General features: G+C 38.3%; 1 protein-coding gene across 1 annotated transcript; it reads right to left on the bottom strand.

Moving 5' to 3' along the window:
• Positions 1–13,437: 13,437 nt before the first annotated feature.
• On the bottom strand, positions 13,438–16,633 carry LOC146732308 (uncharacterized). Its single transcript, XM_085493072.1, has 2 exons — positions 14,082–16,633; positions 13,438–13,894 (listed from the first exon to the last, which is right to left on the bottom strand). The coding sequence occupies exons 1-2, from the start codon at positions 16,594–16,596 to the stop codon at positions 13,638–13,640; spliced, it is 2,772 nt and encodes a 923-aa protein (XP_085349198.1). The 5' UTR covers positions 16,597–16,633; the 3' UTR covers positions 13,438–13,637.
• Position 16,634: the final 1 nt, after the last annotated feature.

Genomic DNA, 16,634 nt, shown 5'->3' with positions numbered 1-16,634 from the left:
GCACGATATATTTTGTGGCACATTTGTGACAAGTCTACTTCATTACCAGAAGTGGTACAAGCTGCCTTCCTGAGAGGTGAACATGTTTGTCGACACCGTTGTGGAGTGTGGAATTCACTTTTCCTGGACCAATTTGGTGAACAAATCTACATACGATATGGAAAGGCCAAAGGAGGGTTAGTAGGAAAGACCCATTCTGAAGAACAAGTAGCTGGTTGGATACTTTCTCACCCTCTATGCAATGGTCTATCTCTTGCTTATGACAGAATGTATGGTGAAGCGCTTGATGAAGATCATGGTATGGAACTAAATTCTCACAAAGAAGAGGGGAAAAGAAGGAAATAACTAGATGCCTCCGACAGAAATTTGATTATTGCAGAACTAAAGAAGTACGGTAATCCTCTTACCACACAATCCGGCGATGCACTCATCAATATTGTTAGTGTCCGTGTTGCTCCAGATACTGTGAATGTAGATAACGCACTTGTCATTGGTCAGCAAATGGTTGCTGAATTCTCAGCAAAATTGCCGGAAGGATTTCATACTCCACTGAAAAAGAAAGTAATAACCATGGAGACTATGAGGAAAAGCACTAAAATAGGAGATACTAATGTCTATGACGTGGAAAAGTTGTATGCACGCCTGCTTGTTATCTCCCAGAAAAGAGACGTCAACTTGCCTGATCTTTTTCAGTACGAGCTCTCACCAGTACCTTCTTCAATCTTTGATGAATTTGGAAACATGTGGAAAGGAGTGAAATCAGTTCTCGTGACAAAGTTGGCCGTGTTTGCTTCTACACATCTCCCACCTGTAGACATGGAAATAGTGGATGGAAATGAAGCTCTCTATCATACACCTTGGCCAAAATTGGGAACTGTGGAACAGTTGTCAGAAAGCTTTTGCCAGCGTTTTAATAGACCATATGACATTTATGTAATTTTTGATAAATACATACCAAGTTCCACAAAGTCAAATGAAAATATGCGACGCATGGGAGGAACATTGCCCCAGGAGCATAACCTCATGAGAAATATGACACTACCTGCACGAGATGTTATCATGAAAAGTGATCACAACAAAACCCAATTAATCAAATTGATTTGCAATACAGACTTCGAGTCACCAACTCTTCACCTCATTGGTGAGGAGCAGTGCTTGTTTGAACATGAAGAAGCAGATGTGAATATCATCAGTTATCTACTCATGCTCCATGACCAGAAAAAATCATGTTCAAATAATTGCTGATGATACAGACATATTTGTGCTATTGGTGTACTATGTATGGAAGAGTAGCATTTCAACTCAGGTTTCCATGAAAAAAACAGGATGGAAGGGTAATTGACATTAACGCAACTGTATTAAATTTAGGAGACAAATGCGGCGATATTGTGCCTTTACATGCTGTGTCTGGGTGTGACACTGTATCATATCCCTTTGGAAAAGGCAAGGTAACATGTGTTAACCTACTGCTCAAGAACAACCTAGGTCTTGGAGTTATGTGCGATCCAAATTCCACAGATGTTGAAATCCTTAATGTTGGCATCAATTTCCTTACTCTTCTTTATGGTGGAACATCAACTTCAGATTTCAATAATCTCAGATACCAAAACTTCGGCAAGAAGAAGGATCCTCCAAAAATCAATTCCCTGCCTCCAACCCGTGCAGCTGCAGTATAACACATAAAACGAGCTCATCTGCAGACACTAATCTGGTGTGCAGTAGCACAGAGATATCCACCATCAGTTGATATATCACGCGATGGCTGGAAACTTGATGTTAACTATACCCCTCACCCAATCTACGGACCTATCAAACTTGCTCCAACTGCTTTGTTGAAGATGGTTGCATGCAACTGCAAATCACAGAACAGCTTCTCAACAAATCGATGCAGTTGCCAACTGGCTAGGCTTTCCTGTACATCATATTGCAAATGTGAAGGCGAAAATAACTGCTGCAATGAGAACACTATTCCAACAACTAATGTTGAAGATTCAGATGTAGACTAGAATTAAATTAGAGCAATCACGATTTCCCTATTGATATTTTTGCACATGTGGAATACTTTACATAATTTTGAGTTGATTTTGTTATACAATATCATATGTTGTATAGGTAGCATAACTCTTTACCAGTTTCTCAGCTTTTATAATTATTTGATGCGGTGGGTAATCTGTGCTTTGAAAAATTGTGCATTTAGGTCGATACTAAACAGATTTTCAAGTGGATCTTTGGATTACAACTGCAGTATCTCAATACACATACATTTAAATTACTATTCGTGTCTATTTAACAGTCGATATTAAGTCTACTTATGTTTTGTGGGAATGACTACCACCATTAACACGATTGAGGTTACCAAATTTATGCTCACATGGTATAGACATATTGTTCATTATAACAATATAAAATAAGTGATTTAGATCATCGGGATTTTATTCAAATGAATATATATATATATATATATATATATATATATATATATATATATATATATATATATATATATATATATACATATATATATATACATATACATATATTTATTTTGGGGGCATCAATACTCAATTTGCATGTTATACAGCAGTTGAAATTTCCATCTTGGTGCGAAGATATCATCATAATAGCATGCGTGATCGTCATTGGCGTCCATTTTGGATTTATGCAAATGGGGTATTTATGCAAATGATGAATGTAACAAACATGGGGATTAATATTTATTTTGGGGGCCTCAATACTCAATTTGCATATTATACATCAGTTGAAATGTCCTTCTTGATGCGGAGATATCATCATAATAGCATGCTTGATCGTCATTGGCAGCCATTTTTGATTTATGCAAATTAGAAAAAATGCTCAAGGGTGCCAACTGGGCACCCATCAAAATCTTGAAGCAGACATACTGGAGAACACATACGCAATTTTACGCTTTTCCCAAAAAACTAGGGCTGGCAACCTGACTAACATATATTTAGTTCCATAAACCGAATGTAGATAATATAGCTTCACATTCCGACCATAACACGGAATTCATAAAAGGAAACCTATTTTCCGAGTAATTCATATATCGTTCTATTAAAAAATCTTTCTCATATCAACTCACGTGATGATTAATGGTATATGTCTCAATAAATACCAGACACATAGATGTTTGAGAAATCAAAGACACAAACCAATTATTTCCTAGTATCCTTGGTGGAATTCATGTATAATTCCCGACTGAATTCGCGGTTCTATTCGCCTACAACCATTTGTGTAACGCTAGTCTCGCTGACAGCGTCGGTCATGGAAGGCTGGCCTATATATGTTATCAAAAGCTGAGCATGTACATGTCTTGTCTCTTTCCTAACGCCCACCTAGGCAGGAATTGTAATCATACGCTTATGCCCACCTAGACAGGAATTGTAATCATACGCTTATGCCCACCTAGGCAGGAATTGTAATCATACGCTTATGCCCACCTAGGCAGGAATTGTAATCATACGCTTATGCCCACCTAGGCAGGAATTGTAATCATACGCTTATGCCCACCTAGGCAGGAATTGTAATCATACGCTTATGCCCACCTAGGCAGGAATTGTAATCATACGCTTATGCCCACCTAGGCAGGAATTGTAATCATACGCTTATGCCCACCTAGGCAGGAATTGTAATCATACGCTTATGCCCACCTAGGCAGGAATTGTAATCATACGCTTATGCCCACCTAGGCAGGAATTGTAATCATACGCTTATGCCCACCTAGGCAGGAATTGTAATCATACGCTTATGCCCACCTAGGCAGGAATTGTAATCATACGCTTATGCCCACCTAGGCAGGAATTGTAATCATACGCTTATGCCCACCTAGGCAGGAATTGTAATCATACGCTTATGCCCACCTAGGCAGGAATTGTAATCATACGCTTATGCCCACCTAGGCAGGAATTGTAATCATACGCTTATGCCCACCTAGGCAGGAATTGTAATCATACGCTTATGCCCACCTAGGCAGGAATTGTAATCATACGCTTATGCCCACCTAGGCAGGAATTGTAATCATACGCTTATGCCCACCTAGGCAGGAATTGTAATCATACGCTTATGCCCACCTAGGCAGGAATTGTAATCATACGCTTATGCCCACCTAGGCAGGAATTGTAATCATACGCTTATGCCCACCTAGGCAGGAATTGTAATCATACGCTTATGCCCACCTAGACAGGAATTGTAATCATATGCATATGCCCACCTGCGTAGGAATACTAATCGTACTTTTACGCCCATCTAGGTAGGAAAAATAATTGTTATATAATGCCAATTGTTTGTTTGTAATATTACAGAATCTTAGTCCGATTAACTATTGCATTTAACATTATTGTAAATAAAAAGATGGCCGGGTAATTCGGTATATTGAATACCGGGCTCCTCATTTAACCATATATCTGACCAATGACAAAGTCCCAATCATTGTTGTGTATTTATGTTAGTTTACCATACGACTAACTTGATTATCAACTATCTATCAATTATCTTGATGTCTTATTTATTTTTGTATTGATTAACTTCGCCAACAACAGCCCGAGTCTCCGCTTTAACGGCTTTATTTACATGTGTATGTACATATAAGCAAACAACTACAACTTCTACGCACTATACATCAAATTTACATCAATGTAAATGCAATTACAGGTCATATATTTGATGGAGCAATCGTAATCCTAATCAAGGCTGCAAGGCTATGCGTACTTCCGCCACATACGTGTTTTTGAAGTTTGCAGCTTGCATGTAAAAGTTATTTTTGATAAAGGTTACGTTCAAATATTCTAGAAAGAAGCCGGAGATCAATTTTTAAGCTACCTTTAATCAATGTAATTACACTGCCAATTCAGATTACGCTTGGGAAACCTTTTTTATAATAATTAATCCAACTTATTAATGTCGCGTTGTGGATAATATGTTAGCTTGCAAGCTGATCATATATTGAATGCAATCATAGCTCTGATAAATAATTGTGTAGAATGCTTTTCGTCGTAAATATCTGTAAACGACATTACATGTCTTATCGATACCGTGTATGCATTACTTTGACCTGGTTAACTTGCGTGTATTATTGCTGTACATCACATAATTCCGAATCTGAAACATTGGTGGCGCTGTGCCGTTTGTAAAAGGTCGTACACTACATATTCAAATCTCTTTCTTGTTTGAACTCTTCATTTAGCTGCTTGAAATACACATCATATTTATGTCAGAAACGCGCGGTTGATTATTTACCATGGCATCGTATTTTTGTGCGCGTATAAACAATATTTGTACTCATATTCTCTTCACGTGTGTTGGTGGATTGTCTAAGATATTCGAAATATAGTATGAACTGGAATAAGATAAACCTATGTATTCGGTTAAAATTTATGAATTATATTAACCATTGTTGTTTTGAACGTCCACCTATTGAAAATATTGACCAAAACAACGTGTCTTGTCGTGTAATGTGTATTATTGTACCTCATGTTCAAGGTCATCACTGTAATGCCTCAGAGCGCAGAGATATGATGGTGAATGAAACTCATTATAGACTCGGGGTCAAAAATGAAATCCAGTGACCTCGATTTGTACGCATGCGCAGGTGTAGTGTTTACAAAAATGCTGTCTGCCATAAACTCCAACGTTCGCTTTACGTTCAGTATGTTTATTTATTTATTAGATATAATAAAATATATAGTTACCTCAGTGTCGGCTACCTCTGTAACTATTGCTATATAATAATTTTGGATAAGATAAATACAACACATATCGACTGACCATGGAGACAGTGTCGTATGACTGTTCCAATCGCGATACAGCATCTCAATATGACGTCATATAGTTTTGCTTAACGTTTCTTTGATACTGGATGTTGATGACCAAAAATGATTGTAAAAAACAGACGTACTTCATTGCCCGATTGGAGCCAATCAATTCGTATTAGAAACACTACGACGACAAAGTGTGGGTTTACAGATATAAATCCACTGTTTTGGTCGAGTCAAGCCAATTTCACGGGGGCGTTGTGGGTAATTATGTGGGTTCCAACCAATTACACTGTCTTCATTTTAAAGGTAATTCTGGGACAAGAAATAACTTCAAAACTCGTGCCCAAATGTGATACATCATTTGAATCTGAGTACTTCCCTAATGGCCCTGGAACTAGCATATATTGATCATAGAAATAATCGAGCAGTGGTTCACATTCGCTCCCTTATTTCGGCGTCGTCAAGCTCAATGTTATTCAATGACATGTAGTTTCTTGACAGCGGTACATTGTAAAATCTCTCAGTCGACATAACAGTCGACATAACAGTCGACATAACAGTCGACATAATTTTGAAAATTACAGACGCTGATTGGTGGCGTACGCCCGATTACGTTTCTGGGTTCTTGAGGGAGCCACTGCAGACGGCAACCATTTGTTGACGTCGTTTGCGGAATTCTGGCAAATTATTTTCCCCATGCCTCCCTTTGAACCTAAAATACCCGAGGATCGCATTTCGTTTCAATATTTTTTTTACAGAATTCCGTTGACAAAATTATTTAACCTTTTTTTTTGTTATTCATTTTTGGGGCCTACTTCTAAACACTGTCAATTTTATCACGGCTTGCATAATTATGAACACGCTCTCAATCAGAACGATGTAATCAGGCCATCCTTTTATTGTTATCTGAAGTTATGTATTTGAAGATGTTTTTATCGTTCTATGCCGTTTTTCGAAAAATTTACACAATATACACGAGTGGTTTACATGCAATGGTACTTCAACCACGTGACCATAGATTTCAGTTGAACTCTCAGTTATAATTTGGAAGATTCGTAGAAACACGCAACTCGAAATATAATGCAGTATTCGTGTAGTATAGTTAAAACAAAATACTTGTTATAGTTATATGTTATAGTATTCATATTGTCTCATAAACTAGGACCGCCAATTACTTGTCTGTATAAAACGTGGAATTTTGTCGTCTGCTTTTGTGTCGTCTTTTGTGAACAAAGAGTACGAGTTTGCTAGCGCGGTGGCAAAGTATGATAAAGCCTCGAACCACCGCCGAAGACGGGTATATCACAAGATTGTATATAGCGTAGACTGTGAAGAATCTGCCGTAATTTTGAGGGCGTCGTTTGCGTTATTCTAAAGAAATATTTCTTTCATGCATTACTTTTGAAGAACTCCAACGTCCTACGCCAAATCTTCTTGTATAAATAAAACACGCTCTCTATCAGAACGACGTATTCGGGCAATTAAATGCTGGTATAATATAATGAATTATTTTCAAAGTTACGTCACGTCACTTGCGTAATTTTTCAGCATGTGTGTAATTCAACGTAACCCCATGTGACCAATCACGACACAGCATCTCAATATGACGTCATATTATAATTTTGCTTAATGTTGTTTGATACTGTATGTTGATGACCAAAATGATTATAATTTATCGTGGAAAATACGTTTTTTGGAGCACTAACACTTATATTTGTTCGATGAAACACAATCTAGCGTATATCAGAATGTCAGCCTGAGAGTTTTATGTATTTTTTGAATGAATGTTTAGTTCATTATAATTCATAAAACATCGTGTTCATTGCTTTAAGATATCAAATAATATTAATTTATACATATGTTCGTTCATATTGCAACTTTAATAGCGCCCTCTAACAAATACCGGTGGTAAAAGTAATTCGTCTAACGATGATACGGAAAACACGACATTTCACAAGTACAGTAGATTCATGAGATAGGCAAGAACTGAGTCCGTATAACTGTTGTGACACAAACTCCATCACTCGGGAATGAAACAGACTGACGTATGTCAATTACTTTGCGGTTTATATTCGCTTCATATGGCTACAAAATTATTCAATCTAGAATACTAATTGGGAGTTTTGTACAGTGTATACAGGTCTATTTGTCTAGCAGTGCAGCGCCATACATGACTGAATAGCCCCGAGTTAATCCTTTCTCGACGGAACTCTGTGAACTCAGCTGAAGTTGAATATATGGTTATTTTACACTCTTGCATTAATGTGTGCCATCAGTGTTCTTTAAGGGGAAATCATATCCAACGGCTACTGTTACATCTTTTATTTGCCATGATTACATTTTCAATATAATTGTAACCGTAGAGCACTCACTACGTACAGGCAGGGGTCAACTAAAGAATAAATAGTCAACAACAACTCTCCTTGACAACTGTGTTAAGGCTAGCGGCTCTGAGAGTAGAATGATCCTTATGTGTTAACATACCCATTAAATACTCTTATTTCCAATACATTTATCTATGTGAGTATATATGCAGCTGATGTCACGTGGTTTGGGTCACTGAGGTCGTATAGAAGTGAACGTTGTTGGTACATGCGCATAACAGATACCCAGTGTTACGCTGACATCTGACCCAGAGCTTGCTGAAGATTAGAATACATACATTCTTTTTCCAATTAAATAAAATATTATTTGAATTCTGAGTGTATAAATGCCGAAAAGCTGGTTACTACGAAAACCAGGTTAGCGGAATAAACAAAACCATGTAGACGCACACTTGCGGCATCGGTGATGGTTGTCACCGGTATGGGGGTTCAGTGGCCGATTCAACGATTGACAGGCTCAATAATATTTCACCAATCAGCGTCAAGGTCAAAATTGGAGTTATATTTTTATAAATAAAAAACATTCGTCTTAATAGTGTATTAGAAACCGCGTTGAATCTCCATTGCACTGGCGGCTCTTATGAAAAAACAATTACAGAGAATGACAAAACGCATAGCAAGAGAACACTCAAAAGGACCACACGTCTCTTGTCAGTCTCGCGGTAACCCAGCTTTCGCCATTTATACACTCACATATTCTATTGTATTGAAAAAAAAAACATCAAAAAACAAGCACAAGACTGTATGCATGTCTAGCTACAAAGCTCCCTGTGTGCATTGAGACCGGTTAGTTTACCACGATTACCGGCAGTTGCAGAGCTTCGCTGCATATGAAGCTAAATAGATGAGGAAGCCACTATCGCCGGACGCAATATTGGTTTATGCATGTTTGCCTACAGATAACATATATCTGTTTTTTAATGAGGTCATAGCCAACGGCAAATTCAAATAATTCTGATTATCCGATCGCTAAATATACTATGTGTAATTAACTAATACGCCAACAACGACGATCATCCTAGCAGCCGTCGCGGTTTCATCCTTCACCGTGGTTACCGAAGTAGTCCAGGATAGTCCCCGTTGCAAAATTAATTGCCCGCGTTGTTTTCAATTAACCGTTTTTCTTGACTTAAATAATTTCAAAAATGTATCAGTTTTTCCCGACCAATTAACTCTGTGCAAACTGTTGTGCAAACTGTTGAATAAAATCACAAATGCCAGTTTACAACTAAGCGTATGATAGCGAAACAATTTGTTGTGATATTTGTTTCTGTCAGGAGTGGTGGAGTGGTGACAACTGCGCCACCAGAGTCAAAGAAAGCGTTTTGTCGCCGATTACTTGCAAAGCTGTGAACCATAGAATCGGACTCGGTTCAGTTGCTACTACTAAACTACACTTATGTTGCACTACGGAAATTGAAAGTCTTTCAAAATCACATAATACAACTATCTCATGTTACTCTGCATAATGTCACAAGCGGAGATAGAGGTTAACTGATGATGATGTAGATATTTTGTTTATATTCAGTATCCGTACATCCGATTAAATCGGCTACATAATATCAGTATGTAATTGAGATATGTAAAGTTTGTATAGGGTGTGACTGTAGTATTTACAAGAAAGGGAGATGTCGGTGTGTACGTTTGACAACATCATGAATTAGAATTTCTATCAAGGCGAGATGTAATCAGAGCGACTTTTTTCAAAGAGACGCACACTTTTAAAACTGTTTTAATGTGATAGCCGAAAAAGCAAGCAACAGATTTATGAGTGGAATTCAGTGAAATGGCGCACTGATACATTACAAAGGAGTCATTACTGGATCTACTTTTCTAATATTGCCAATACTATTGTAGTTGAATCGGCTTCAAAATGTGACGTGATGACTAAAACTGGAAAAATTACTCGTTTTAATGGCTTAAAATGTTATTAGATGCTCGACTCATTGGCTTCACTGGAATAACACTTCGAAAGTATACACGGAATTGATCGGGGCTAAAATCGCATAAGTATTGACAAATATAGTCTCTGAGAAGGAATATTTAGTGTATCTGTGAGCTGTAGTGTTTTGGCTCAAAAACCAAGCAATATTCACACAAACACCGTTTCCAGTAAAAAAGATGATACGTATTGGGGTTGGGGAGCTCCATTATAACAGGAGTCAGCGTTCGTAGTGAGGTGTTCGTAGGCAGTGGCCGACGCAGTACAACGCCAACGCCAGTGAGCAGCTGTTACATCGGGGGTAACACCAGCCGTTAGGCAGCAATATGTCACACCACTTACTTTGGCGAAGGGGGATATATTTCGGGAATGAGGAATGTTATGTTAAACAATGTTATGATTGACGGATCGTTACTCGTACCTACATGTCATGAGTAGCTCGCGCCTTCTTTTGTCTCTTCCCAATATGCCGAATTTAATTTATGCAAATGATAAATATTGGTCAATCGTGAGACAATGTTGACATATTTTGGAGCATATTAAAGTGCATATTATGGGATAGCCTATGTACATTTAACCGATACCCTGTGTTCTCGTAAGTAAGTAAGGGATTACCGATGACATATATATATATATATCAGGTGAGATTATCACCATCAGCCAAATAAAAAAAAACAACACATTGTATTACTCATTTATTCATACACATACTGGAAAACCACATCGAGGCTTTGAAGAAATATTATTATTCTATATGATGAATGGTTGAATGGTCTTGAATGGCGAAGTGCCTGTTGTAACCGAAACTTTATTCAATATCAGCAATAAGTACTCTCAATGCTGGCCATCCATGAAATCGAATTTCAGTCGACCACCGGATATCTAGTATTTGTAACCAACTGAAACGAATGGCTCGAAATATATCGTAAAGTCACCGGCAGAGGGCGGCAGAATAGATTATGCAGCAAAGTGGGGATCCTACAATTACTTACTAGTACTACTCGGAATATAAATACTGAATGAAACTGGAAAGATAGATTCTACAGACACGTACACGATTCTCGCTATATTTAGATTGAATTAAATTCCCTTATTTAAAAAAAATCGGCAATGTTTTCGTTATTTACATAATTTTGATTAATATATTTGGAAAGCCACACTATTATGTTATGTGGTAAATTCATCATGCCATATAGTGAAATCATCATACCATGTGGCGCATTGACCATTTGAAATGTATGGGGGCAAATGTCTGCACAAAAATGGAATCATGCTGGCAAGGGTTAAAAATATGCAAAAAGGTTGTATGGAAAATATTATTATACGATGAAAAAAGAAATTGCAAACTAAGATGACATTAGCGTCATTACCTCTCAACATCATTTCCCGCTCAGTTCAAACTTTTTTGTAATAAGCAATATATATACATATATAATTGTTGTGGTATTTATCTTGATTTGTAATACTTTGTTAAATTCTGCACGATTTGTTTCTGTCCAGATATGTGTAAGATTATTATAACCAGTACTGCTTGATGCATGTGACGTCATGGCCCGTAATGTCAACTCATCAGATATAAATTGTAATCAACAAGTGCTAAGTTATGCAAAGGAATAATAAGTTATGCTACTTTTATAATCATGTATGGTGATATCTAACGAAAAATGAACTCTGGCGTTTTGTGGGAGTTATTAATCAATCCTATTTCGTAATATGATGATATATGCACTGCGTGAAATGATGAATGCACTACATAACATGGTGAATGCACCACATTATATGATGGACTACCTTACATGATTGCACCAAATAACATAATATTGTACTACTTAAGGTAGAGATGCAGGTTCGTGGGCACTTGGAAGTGATTTTTTTTTTTTTTTTTTTTTTGCTTTTTATTATTCAAACAGTCTTGGCTATAGACTGTTTGTAGAATTGTGAATAGTGGAACATACTCAAAAAACGATTTTAAAATATAGATAACAGGTGCAAACATTCTCTTTTTTGAAAGCTTAGCAAGATTTAGCAAGGCTGTACATAAATAATAAAACAGCAACATGGTAAAAAAAGAAATGACTGGATCTGTATTATGCACTATATTTAACTTTTAACAAAACGATAATACATTTAAAACTTCTTACTGAGTGAATTGTTATACAAATTAGCAATTATCTCAGTTTCTTTTTAGCTCCTAGACGCTTCGACCTTTTGTTTTGAAATTTTCACAAATGACTGACAATGTGTTTATCTTCAAAACGCCGTCGGGGCATTGTTTTTGGTTGAACAGTGTTACAACAACCGTACAGACAACTAGCCTGGGTGTTAATTTATGCATAAACTTGAAGTAGTGAAATTTGAGCTGCTGCCCTGCAAAATTGACAACTGGTAGACAGTTTTCAAGACGGCACTTTCTTCATAGTAAACAGATATACCCATAAACCAATTTTGACGGAAACAGAAGCATGATTTTGAAGCTAATTTTTTTTAATCACTTTTGACCAAAAAAACAGCACATTTTTGTGCACATTTCAAACTACAGTGTCCATAAAAAAATATTAACAAAATATTAAAATTGATACAATAAGCTTTCCAAAAATATATAGTTTTGTGGACAAGGGAGGTCATCTTGGTTTCCTAATTAACTGATTAAAATACCTGTCAGGTAAACTCTACCTTAAGGTAACTGGATTCATATAATATTACATTGTTATACATTGAGTACGAGTCATTGTGCATTAAAAGTGTACTTCAGGTAATAAACATTCCAGTATGCAGTTAATAAATTATTAAAACACTAGTACGCATGCGCCCAGTAATAAACACAAGTGCATCGATCGTTTCGAAATAGTGTAAATTTGTTTGTGCTTTGCTTGGTCAGTTTTCCAGTATTGTCGGTACCAGTATTGTCAGTACCAGTATTGTCGGTACCAGTATTGTCAGTACCAGTATTGTCGGTACTGGTACCAGTATTGCCAGTACCAGTATTGTCGGTACCAGTATTGTCGGTACCAGTATTGTCAGTACCAGTATTGTCAGTACCAGTATTGTCGGTACCAGTATTGTCGGTACCAGTATTGTCGGTACTGGTACCAGTATTGCCAGTACCAGTATTGTCGGTACCAGTATTGTCAGTACCAGTATTGTCGGTACCAGTATTGTCAGTACCAGTATTGTCAGTACCAGTATTGTCGGTACTGGTACCAGTATTGCCAGTACCAGTATTGTCGGTACCAGTATTGTCGGTACCAGTATTGCCAGTACCAGTATTGCCAGTACCAGTATTGTCAGTACCAGTATTGTCAGTACCAGTAAGGCCGGGATGAACTCAGAATTATGTTAATACTGTTTATATTGATTGCTCTTTTTGTTTTTTTTCTTTCTTTCTATTCATTTGGTGTACATAACTTATTGGCACTTGGCGTAGAACAGCAATGTCTCTCAAGTCTAGTTGTGAGAAACCTTGATCTCAATGTCACATTTAGGGAAGCGCGCCATCACACGATAGTGCAACACCTCCGATGTTTATAATTCTTTTAGATCTTAAGACACTTCGTAAATATTACTTGTAGTATACTGTGGATTATGTTTAGATTCCTGAATATAATCCTGGAGCCGAGATATTTCTTTCTCGTTCATTCTGTATCGTTTCATGTCTGCTTTGGTTAAAAGGGAACATGCGTCACCATCGATACGATTACCGGAAAAACACAATATAACTTCTTCACGAAATCCAAGTTGACGAAATAGTTGAACGACCTCCCGCACACTAAACTTATTCAAATTCCCTGCAGGCCTTACTGAAATAAAAACAGAACATATTAAAATTATACACATTATTTTGTGATTATTTCAATCATATTTAATACAGGAATCGTATAACATCGTGACATGATGTCGAAATGTTGACATTAAAGGTAAGGCGATTGTACGGTGTCGACACTGGTAAATCACGGATATCATACACAAACAAACTGAAGCACATACCGGATTTGTTAAAGAAGGTTACATTTTTTGACAGATTATCGGGAATAACAGTGTCCTCAAAGTCTCGGCTTCGAAGCATCCCTCTGCGTTGCCCAAGCTTTTTAACTCTTCGAGTGGCGTCACCACACGCATGAACTTCCCTGGTGATACCTATACTTGTACGGCGGTCGTCGACTTCGTAAACCGATTCTCCCTGACTGGTCGTAGCCTTTGCATTCTTCTTTAAACCTACTTTTGGTGGCAGCATCGGTGCTCCCTCTGAAACTTGATATTCTGGAGATATTTGCCTATTTGGGTAATCAGTGTGTTCCCTTCCGATGACTGCCGACCCTCCTCCGATGATTGCCGACTTCCTTCCAATAACTGTCGATTCCTCTTCGATGATTGCTGACTCCCGTCCTATGACTGTTGATTTTCCCTCGATTGCTGTCGACCTCCTTACGGAGACTGACGAATCCCCTCTGATGATTGCCGACTTTCTTCCGATGACTGTTGACTCAACTCCGGTAACTGCCGACTTCTTATTGACGACCACCGACTCCCCTCCGATGTCTGCCGACTCTCCTGAGATGATTGACGACTTGAATTGAACAGTACGTGCCGTTTTACGAGTGTTTCGGCTTCGTTGCTTCCGGCAAATTTCTGATATGTCAACAAAATCCGGAACTCCCCGAGTATCTCCGACACAGTAAATGTCGTCTAATGATTCACCCGTTGACGGCATATCTTGTGGTTTAGCATTCACCGCATATGTGTCACTTTCGTTAAGTATAGTCGCGTCTTTTGCTGATTCACGATGTGTTGTATCTAATGAAAGCTGGCAATGTTTGTTTTGAACGGTTGAATGTTGGACAGTAAAATAGTATAACGGGTTTGAGTTTCTTTGATATCCCGTAGGATTGGTTGTTTTTACGTTCTTCACAGTGTCCCTTGCAGAGGTGTTCGTGCTTGATTTTATCAAAGCACTTTGAATTTCAGTCAAAATTTCTACTGTGTCTGGCGGATGAATACCTGTTGACTGAGCGGGGCAGATTCGACTACGTAACGGCACAACGCGTAACGGAAAAAAGTCAAGAATTTCCACTATGACATCAGAGTGCTTATTTTCATCGAATGTGCTAACGTAAATGGCACACGATTCGACGATTTCGCTGACGGTTACCCAGTCTCCCGAGTTCAAAACATCTATCTCTTCACGACCATGGTTGAACAAACGCGGTGATGCTTTTTTGCAGACTACACCATTGACAGGTAAAGAATTGAGGGCTAGTTTGGCGAGCGTGTGCGAATCGTCGTTGTCGACCTCGGTAAAATTCCCAACGGCGTCCATTGGCAAACGGACAATTCTCTCCGTGTTGTTGGTTTTCTTAGATGAGCAAATCAAAACAGAATGCTCATCTGGTTCTCCGTTAGGATTGGTGGAAGCCACACCGCGTATAGTCAGTACTTCTCCGCACAATATCGAGTCAAACTGTACGTCCGACGAACACCAAGTTTTAGTTACCTCGACCTGTGACTGGATACCAGCCATAAGCATATCAATTGGTTTAGCAAAAGTACGCGAAAAAATACGGAACGTCCCATCGTAAGATTCGGGAAGTAGAAGCTCTTGGTCCCGCCATTGGACTAAGTATTTTCTGCAGAATCCCATACTGTGGATTATAAGCAAACTGTCAATCGAGATAGGCAGACGCGAAATAATAGGGGCATGGTCCATCACCTTGACAACCAAAGGTAGTTGTTCGCCATATTTAATGCTGTCATGAATATCCATAACTTGGGCAAAGTCCTCGTCCGTGTAACAAGAATTTGTGACGAGTCTGATCGGTAAATCTGACGGTATGTAAACACACTGGCTGTGACCCATAAATAAGCATTCTACAGCCTCGGATTTGTTAAGAATGAATACATCATTAAAATCACATTTTCCATTCCATAAATCAACAACCGTACCTGCACAAAAACTGATTCGTAACGGCAAACGTTTATAGAGGTCACCGACTGTATATTCTAACTCATCGACTACTTCAATGAAATCAGCGTGAAAATCTAACGGCAGTAGCACCTCTCTATTGGATTTCAGATGTTTACATTGTATGTACAGGTTCCTGTCAGCACAGATGGCTTTGTCGATCAACTCCAACGTATCACCTGATTGCACGGACACTGCGTTCGGTACTGTGAACTCTATAGTTGGGGCGACAAATCGGGGGAAATCATCCAACAGATCCGCCACATTGCTATAAACATAACCTTCATCGTGAAATGGAAGCACTTGGAACTTTCCTTCATAATCTAATGGAACAAAACGCCTGTCTGTTACACCAGTGTGTTTAGACACGTAATCAGACTCAGATATTAGTTCCGCCCGTTGCACAACGCGTATCAGCCGACCTAAGTCTCCAACTCTGATATCAGCACCGGCGCGATCGTCATTACAGCTCTTCGCGTCAACGACTTCCACCGTAACTGGCAGTTCGTGGCGTCCTACGTATTCTTTCAGCGATAACGCCATGGCTGCTCTCGTGTCCAAAACGCTTCCTCCTGAATAGT

This window comes from Saccoglossus kowalevskii, chromosome 18 (genome assembly GCF_978046115.1).
Source record: "Saccoglossus kowalevskii chromosome 18, keSacKowa6.1, whole genome shotgun sequence".
Lineage (NCBI taxonomy): Eukaryota > Metazoa > Hemichordata > Enteropneusta > Harrimaniidae > Saccoglossus > Saccoglossus kowalevskii.
This window is presented reverse-complemented; position numbering and strand designations above follow the sequence as displayed.